The sequence below is a fragment of the Lontra canadensis genome, unplaced genomic scaffold (genome assembly GCF_010015895.1).
Source record: "Lontra canadensis isolate GAN:19392208 unplaced genomic scaffold, GSC_riverotter_1.0 scaffold46, whole genome shotgun sequence".
Taxonomy (NCBI): Eukaryota; Metazoa; Chordata; class Mammalia; order Carnivora; family Mustelidae; genus Lontra; species Lontra canadensis.
The window spans coordinates 12,037,545-12,046,221 of record NW_022631040.1 but is presented as its reverse complement, the minus strand read 5'-3'; the positions used below and the strand labels follow the sequence as shown (position 1 = coordinate 12,046,221).

At 45.1% G+C, this 8,677-nt stretch overlaps 1 protein-coding gene across 3 annotated transcripts in view; it reads left to right on the top strand.

Annotated features, from left to right (window-relative positions):
- The first annotated feature begins 3,349 nt into the window (after nucleotides 1-3,349).
- RAB3GAP2 (RAB3 GTPase activating non-catalytic protein subunit 2) overlaps nucleotides 3,350-8,677 on the top strand; it is a 91,033-nt gene continuing 85,705 nt past the window's right edge. For 2 of the 3 annotated variants that reach the window (XM_032872949.1, XM_032872951.1), the window contains exon 1: nucleotides 3,466-3,580. In XM_032872949.1, coding sequence (XP_032728840.1) covers nucleotides 3,466-3,580 — 115 coding nt within the window. Of the gene's footprint in view, nucleotides 3,581-8,677 lie in introns of all 3 variants that reach the window. The other variant, XM_032872952.1, reaches the window with a different exon arrangement.

Here is an 8,677-nt window from a genome sequence, read left to right as displayed (position 1 = left end):
ATCTCCGAAGGGCCCATCCTTATCACCTCGCTGTGTTTACCACATTACCTCTACTATAATAAATTAGATGTTATCCTCTGTAGGTGTTTGTTGAATAAAGCCTAGTTGTATACAGGCCTTGCTTTTGCTCACACTTCAATTCAGACCTCAATTCAGGGGTGACCTTCTGTAAAACTACGACGTAAGTTTTCAGTATCCATCTATCCTCTTTTCCCTCTCTCCTTTCTCGCACTTAGAGATGCTCAGTGCTTTCGTGGTCACTCCTGTCCACCCATGCCTCTTACTGGGGTGTCTACAGAGATCCCTCCTCTTAAGGCACTCAAACTCTGAGACCCTTTCCTTCCCAGTTTCTTACCAAAACTGCGCATCTCTGAGACAGATTTCAGAGTCCTTCTCTTCATTTTACAGATGAAGAGACAAAGGTCCAGGAAGGTGACATGAATTGCCCAAGTTCATGTGACTTATTAGTGGTCTGAGATTGAGCCACGATCTCCTGACTCTAAGACCATTGTTCTTTCTTTCACACTTCTCCTCCCTTCCTGTATCTCAGTACCTTCAACTTCAGGGTGTTGTTAAAGATGGGCAAGGACCTGCTGCTGACCATGTTCAGGAGGCATCTCTCTCTCTTTTAACCACAGTTACCAGCGCTCTAACTCACAATCATGGATTCTGGAGAACTCATGTTAGTACCCTCCTGTGATTATTTTGGTCACAGAATCTGGATTATTGTGGTGCTTTTCCTAGCTCCCGAACTCTTACCTCAGAAAGACACAGTCTATTTTGGGATGTGTAAAGCCTGCACATTTTCTGCAATGTGCTTCCTTGTGACTGTGTGGTTAGTGATGTTCCCTGTCTAACACAATCCTCCCACACTCACAGAAACCATGGCAGCAGAACTCCAGAGGCCTCCCCCTGCAGCTTTACAACTTCCTGGGGGAAGAGTTCAGTTCATGAATGTGTTGTAATTTCTGTGAAGGGTATCTGAAGTCCTTCAAAGCATTCATGAATGAGCCTTTTCAATACACTTGGAAGGAAGTCAGGGACTTCGCCATTGAAACCCAGCAATAATGAAATTCAATGGCTACGACACAGGAGATATATGAATGCCTCAGGGAAGAACAAAGGCCAGCTGAAGCAGCCAAAGGCAGTTACTTCCACAAAATGTATTTACCTGAATAGGAACTTGAATGGTTTTCAAGGAATGACACTGTATCCTTCCAAAAAGTATCACGTGTTCTTTATTCATCCTGCAAATCTAGGAATATAAATTTAAAATTTATTCTAGGTTGGTATTGGTGCCATATTTTGGGACTTTAATCACCAGGACAGGATGATCTGAAGAAACATTCCATTTTTTTTTTTTCAGATGGAAAATGGAAGCATTGAAAGTTTGCCTTTTCTGCACGCTTGCGTCCTGGAATTACAGGTCTCTGATGCTTAAGGAAACTTATAGCACATCTAACCCACCCACGTACTTTATAGGTGAGAACTGATCCTTATTTAGCTGATAACATAGATTAGCTAATTTTGTGACAACCATTCTACTCTAGAAAGAGGAATTAATGGAGTAGGATCCTGGACACTAAATTATATTTGTATTTTTAGGACTGTGTACACAGGCCTAACAGACATGAATGTTCTGGACTACATCTATATGCCTTCAGTTAATTTCCATCCCATTTTCTGTCTATAAAGTGGATGACCACATTAGTTTTCTATTTTGGGTTTTGGGAAGTATGTGAGTGTCTATGGTGCTTTGTGCTAACATTAAAATCATTCCTTTTTGTTTTTTAGGAAAAAAATTACATAAATGAACTTCAAGAGTCTTCTCAACGACATTTAGGTTAATTTCTTTTTTTTTAAATTTTTTATTTCTTTTCAGCGTAACAGTATTCATTGTTTTTGCACCACACCCAGTGCTCCATGCAATCTGGGCCCTCTCTAATACCCACCACCTGGTTCCCCCATCCTCCCACCACACCCCCCCCTTTAAAACCCTCAATTTGTTTTTCAGAGTCCATAGTCTCTCATGGTTCACCTCCCCTCCCAATTTCCCTCAACTCCCTTCTCTCCATCTCCCTTGTCCTCCATGGTATTTGTTATGCTCCACAAATAAGTGAAACCGTATGATAATTGACTCTTTCTGCTTGACTTATTTCACTCAGCATAATCTCTTCCAGTCCCGTCCATGTTGCTACAAAAGTTGGGTATTCATCCTTTCTGATGGAGGCATAATAGGTTAATTTCTTTATTTTAAAAAAAGTGAGATAAGCCACACTCTATCAAGATGGCATTGTGACTACCCAAACAATGGTCAGAAAAATACTTAAAAAAATATAAAGTGCCATGTAATAGAAGTGGGCTACTCTATTTACTTTGTGTAGACACTCCATTCCACTTACTCCTTCTGTAAATATTTATTAAGCACTACCTGCCAGGTCCTATGCTAGACACTGTGGATACAAAGAGGAGTTAAATGAGATCCCAACCTCCGAGAGCTTGCAACAAAGTCTGTTCTTGATTCTGCAACCCTCCACACCCACCCCAACAAGACTAAAGAGACAACCACTTTTTAAGGGTCCCCTGTCATGTTCTGTCCAACCACTTTGTCCTTCTCCCCTTCCTAGCATTGTCACGATTTCAGTTAAATAGTTGAGTAATTAATTGCTCACTGTCTAACTGCCACTAAAATTTTAGCCCCGTGGACCAAGTATTTCATCCCTTTTATTCTCTGCTTCATACCCAGCGCCTCGCGTGGTTGGCATAGAAAAGAGCAGCAACAAATATTCGCTGAATGGACGGATGAACGTTAGAATGAATGAAAAACCAAGTGGGTGTCCAAAACTTAAAAGTCTGTAATACAGCGTAACCCCTACTATATTAGGCCGTGCATAGTACTATGGGAATTTACAGAAGGAGCATTTAAACGTTAGTCTTCACGGGGCTGATTTCCAAAAGAGAAAGCAAGCTCTTCAAACTCAGGCTTGTGTGGTGGACCGTCCCCCTCTGGCCTGCGCTGAGTTTAACAGGGATTCTTCTCTGGAATATCAGGATCGTGCCAACAGTAGGACATCAATAAGATTGGTTAAATGACTCAGAGGCTGGCGAGCACAACGTCCAATTAGGTCATCTCTGGCTTAAAGCCAGAACGAATAAAAGGGTTCGTTCCCGGGCGTCGGCGCAGAGCCGGGACGAAACCCGGCAGCCAGGGTCCACGTCGACGTTGGTTCCCCGGGAGCCGCCGGTCACATGACTCGGACCTCGCCAGTCCCCCGGCCGGCCTGGGCCGTTCTGCGCATGCGCAGCGCTCCGAGGCGGCGGGCCGGAGCGCGCTGACAGCTTCCGGTTTGGTTTCCCCGCCCCTGCGCGGCTAAAGCAGTGCGGACTCGGCTGTGGAAGCCGTGGGGTCTCGGGGGGCAGGGCGTGGTGAGGTGAGGTGGGTGCCCGAGCGGGGTTCCCAGAGCCATGGCTTGCTCCATTGTCCAGTTCTGCTACTTCCAGGACCTCCAGGCCGCCCGGGACTTCCTCTTCCCTCATCTGCGGGAGGAGACCCCCAGCGGCGCCGTGCGGAGGGACCCCAGTAAGTGCCCCCGCCTCTCCCTTCCCCCGCTCCAACGCGGGTTCGGGTCTCCTAGCCGCCCCGCTGCGGCTGCCTTCAGAGTGCCTCGTTCCCCCAGCTCTTCCCTCTTCGCCCCGCGCTGATCCCCTGCCCTCCTCGTCCTACAGCTCCGTCCGCCTTGGCGGCGTCGGTGTTGTCTTCCTCTCGCCCAGCTCTCTCCTGAACCTTCGCCCTCTGGCCAGAACTGCGCCTTGCTTCCTGTCGCCTCTGCCGACTCCACTGCCCTCGCCCTCCGCCCCAGCTTTCTCTCCGAGTGCCCTCTCCATCTCCCCCTCCCTCCACCGTTCCCTGTTCCGCACGGCTTGCTCGGCGATCGCATCCTCCTTCCCGTGCCTTGCCAGCTGTCAGCGCTCTCCCCCGGTACTGCCTCAACCTCCCGCCCTCTCCTCCATCCCTGGGGCCTTCTGCCACCCTCCCTCCTGAAAGTGTTCATCATCGCCAGGTCTCCCTTCTTCCAGCCCCCCCCCCCATTCAGATGTAGAGAATAAATCTCTGATTGACAAGTGAGTGACTCCTGAGGTGGTGAGTAATAAAAATATGTATTTCCTTATATGGGAGCACATAAGGAAAACCTGTCAGGAAGTGAGGGCGAATCGACGGTAGGAACGAAAATTACAGCAACACGGCCAGGAAAAGTTAAGTTCCTTGACTGCGAAGAGACGCCTTCCACCTGTCATTATCATCAAGCAGTGTTAAGTAAGCCCTTGTCCAGGTAGTATGAAGTCCCAAGTTGGTTTCTTAGCTACTGCATAGCTTCTCAGAATTTCCCACGTTTCTCCCATATGTGTTTATTGGTTTCTTCGTATTTCCCACCTGAAGCACATTTGGTTTTGTAGTACCGCGCTGTCATTTTGGTCATTTTGTGCTATACTGGAATAGTGAGAAAAGGCCCAGTAAATAAACTCCTTCCCGTTTCTTTTTCTTTTTTTTTTTTTTTTTAAGATTTTATTGATTTGACAGAGAGAGATCACAAGTAGACAGGCAGGCAGAGAGAGAGAGAGAGAGAGAGGGCAGGCTCCCTGCTGAGCAGAGAGCCCGATGCGGGACTTGATCCCAGGACCCTGAGATCATGACCCGAGCCGAAGGCAGCGGCTTAACCCACTGAGCCACCCAGGAGCCCCTCCTTCCCGTTTCTTAAATGTAGAAGATACCAAATCGGAAGTATCTGTGCATATTTACTCTGTGCTGGTCAGTAGTGCTGCAGAGCAAATAAGGGGGGCGGTCCCTGCCCTCTAGGAGCTGTGGTTTACTGGGACAAAAATTAACAGCCATACGGCATGATTGATACACGTGTGTGTGTGTATATCCATACATGCACATATATGTATTGGCACTAGCGGACACTCCCTGAAGTGGTCATACGGAAGCCCACCTTCGAAGTAATAGGTGCGTAGGGAAGAGGTCATAGGGTGTGCAGAGGAAGGGAGGCCTGAAATGAGGTGACATTTAGAGAACTAAGAAGAGCTCCATGCCTGAAGAAGAGGGTGTGGGGAGATGAGGCTGTAAAGGTGGTAAAGAGTTTAATCAGGAGAAACCTGTGGAAATGGTGGGACGCCTTTGAAAGACTTGCAGCAGAGAAAGGACATGGTGGTTTGTATTCACATTCATCCTGTTCTGGGCTTTGGTGGCAGTGTGGCAAGATGGAAAGCAGGGAGATTGGTGGGAGGTTGTTCCAATAATCCAAGAAGCCTTGTGAGCTTGAACTAAAATCACCTCAGCAGGACTTGAGAGGAAGAGAGAGAGTGGGAAGCCATTCAGGAGGTAGAGTCTGCAGGACCTAGTGGAGATCATCCGGTGGTGGGGGCGTAGCTGATGACTGAGAGAGCTGAGAAGGCCTTTGGCCTGGGCGAGGACGTTTGATGAGAGAGAATGAAGGAGGTAGGCTTTGGACCTTTTGCATGTGAAATGTTTCTGGTATGTCCAAGGGAGGGAGTGCAGTCAAACACAATCTAGAGGTCTAGAAGTTAGTAATTCCCCCCGGGCCAGCGATGTTAATTTGAGGATTACCAGCCAGAAGGGTCAGTTCAGTCTCCAAGATGGTGTATGCAGTGAAGCGAACTGAGTACTGAAGATGAACCCTTAGAGGAGGCTGCTCTTTGAGTCATGTAGAGGTTAATGGGAAGAAGACAGAGAAAGAGAGGAAAACCAGGTGAGAGCAATGCTGGGAAGCACAGGGAGGAGAGGATTTGATGAAACGGCAGAGCGTCAGCAGTTGCAGATGCAGCTGAGGTCAGCTGAGGTAAGAATGCATGAGTGCCCATTGGTTTGGGGAAGATGCAGGTGAGTGGGACCTTACGACAGTTTCTGTGGACTGGTGGAGGCGCAAGGCATATTTACAGGCCATTGAGGAGCTAAAAAAAGAAGTTGACTTTTTCAAGGGGCCAGGTTGTGAAGGATGGGGGATCCAGGACGGTGGACACGGGATGTAGAGGAAACAACACATTTTCTCCATCCCACTGCCACTCCCCCGCTCTTCTTTCATCTGGGCAGTGGCACCCGTCTTGTCACAGAACTTCCTGCTTCCACTATTGGCTTCTTGTAATTATTTTCCAAAAGCAGCCAGAGTGAGCTTTTAAAGACAATTTAGATCATGACATGCCCCTTTATAACTCTATGGCTTTTAATTGCAGTTTATATAAAATCTGAGGTTCTTACATTGTTTATAAGGCCCATGAAGCCCTGCCTCCTGCCACTTCTTGTACCCAGTTTTACTCTCCCCTTACCTCTTGTGCTTCAGACATGCTTTGTTGTGGTTAAACCAGTCAGGCTTATTTGTGCTGGAGGCCTATGCCCTTGCTCTTGCCTCTGCTTTGGAGGCTGTATGCAGATCTTTGCATTCTAGCTATGTCTTGTTAGTCAAGTCTCATCTCAGATGTCAACACCTCATGGAGGCCTTTTCTGATCACTAAATCTAATGTAGTCATTCCTGCCCCCTTGATCATATTTGTTACTCTCAGTCATATTGTCTTACTTGTTTTTATCACTATGTCTGTGTTGTCCAGTATGGTAGCCTCTAGCCACATCTAGCTCTTGAGCCCTTGAAATGTGGCAAGTGCTACCAAAGAACTGAATTTTTAATTTTACTTAATTTAAGCTTAAATTAATTAAAATGTTTCAGTTGCAGCTAGTGCCTACCATATTGTATAGCACAATTAGAGGTGCCAAAATTTAGGCACATACAGGTTGAATACTTGTCCAAGGTCACACAGTGAAGGCTAGTGTAAGGATATTAACTAAATCCAGGCAGTTGGGGATATATAGTCATACCCCTAAGCATCTGGATTAATTTGCTGTATGCGCTTACAGGCTTACGAGTGTGATTTAATTTATTATCCTTTTAAATTAAATTCTTAGGTTTGTGTATATTGATATTATTGGGGCTTTCATCAATTCAAGTAGAAAATAAATGGAGAAAGAACTTAACCAGTGAGCCCCTTTGCCAAACCAATATTTTACAGTTAAAACAGTGCTTTAATTTACTAATAAAGATCATCAAAATATCTTGTCCTACTCTTAATAATGTATTTGGAATTCTAGGGATGACTAGCGCTATAGATTCCTATAATCACTGCGTGTCTTGTTTTATTAAAAAACAAACAAAAAAAGTAGAATTTGTAAAGGGCTCTTCATTAAGAGAAACTGAACGGGGTGCCTGAGTGGCTCAGTGGGTTAGGCCTCTGCCTTCGGCTCGGGTCATGATCTCAGGATCCTGGGATCGAGCCCCGCATCGGGTTCTCTGCTCAGCAGGGAGTCTGCTTCCTCCTCTCTCTCTGACTGCCTCTCTGCCTACTTGTGATCTCTCTCTGTCAAATAAATAAATAAAATCTTTAAAAAAAAAAAAAAGAGAGAAACTGAACTACTCAGGTAGGACCTGCCTTAACCTACTGATGGTGTTTGACCTTGCTTTGCTTCACTTTTATTAGTGTTATAAATGATTATTGGGAAAGGAGTCATGAGATCATTTTATCTTCCTAACTTATGTAGTTTTAATTTCTTATTCCAGCTCATTTATAGGGGATATGTAAAACCAAAACAACAATAATGATAATCTTGAAGGCTTATTAGTTGTTTTAATTATTTCAATGTGGACAGCTGGCATAGACCTAATGATAACTGGCACCTGGACACCCAGAACTCAGTACTACTCTCTTCCATATTTGAATTGTCAGAGAATAACAGTATGACTTTGTTACTTTGTATCTTCAATTGTGAAATGAGAATATCTTCTGGCTTTAAAGATTTTTTTTTTTTTTAATTTGTCAGAGAGAGTGTGCACACAAGCAGGGGGGACAGCAGGCAGAGGGAGAAGCAGGTTCCCTGCTGAGCAAGGAGCCCGAGGCAGGACTTGATCCCAGGACACTGGGATCATGACCTGAACTGAAGGCAGACGCTTAACTTACTGAGCCACCCAGGTGTCCCTCTTCTATGGCTTTAAAAGAGGTCTAGAACCTTACTATTTCTGAATGTTTACATTAGTGATAACTATTAAGTCTTGTTTCTCCTCAGATGCTATTTCAGACAAAACGTTTGGTTTCATACTTTGAAATTTCAGAGATGGGTAATAGTAGGGGTCCTCACGTAAACTACAGTGGCATAATTTCCAGTGAGACTGGATTTTTAGACCAGAACTTTGTGGTATTTATAATCAAGTTGGGCAGAGAAAGAAATACATGTACAGAGAGGGAGAATCAGAATATTTGGAGGTAATGGGTATTACAATATTGTGGATCTCCTAATTTACTTGATAAGAAAATCATTTCCTAGTGACATACTAAAGTAAGGCAGCTTTCCTTCTCACCTCTTACCAGAAAGATAGAAGATAAAGCATGCAGGGAGTTATGTTGGAGTCATCGATTAAAGTCATGTTTTTATACAGTCACTGAGCAAAGTGTGCTTTTTAGGATCACCTAAAATCATGGGGTCACTTTACATGATGGGATATTACAAAGGACATAAAATACCCATTTTTTATGCTTTGTGAAAAACTTTCTCTTGTTTGCGATCCTACTGGGGGGGGGAACGTTTATAGGAGTTTCAGAAAATTTGTGGAGTTATTGG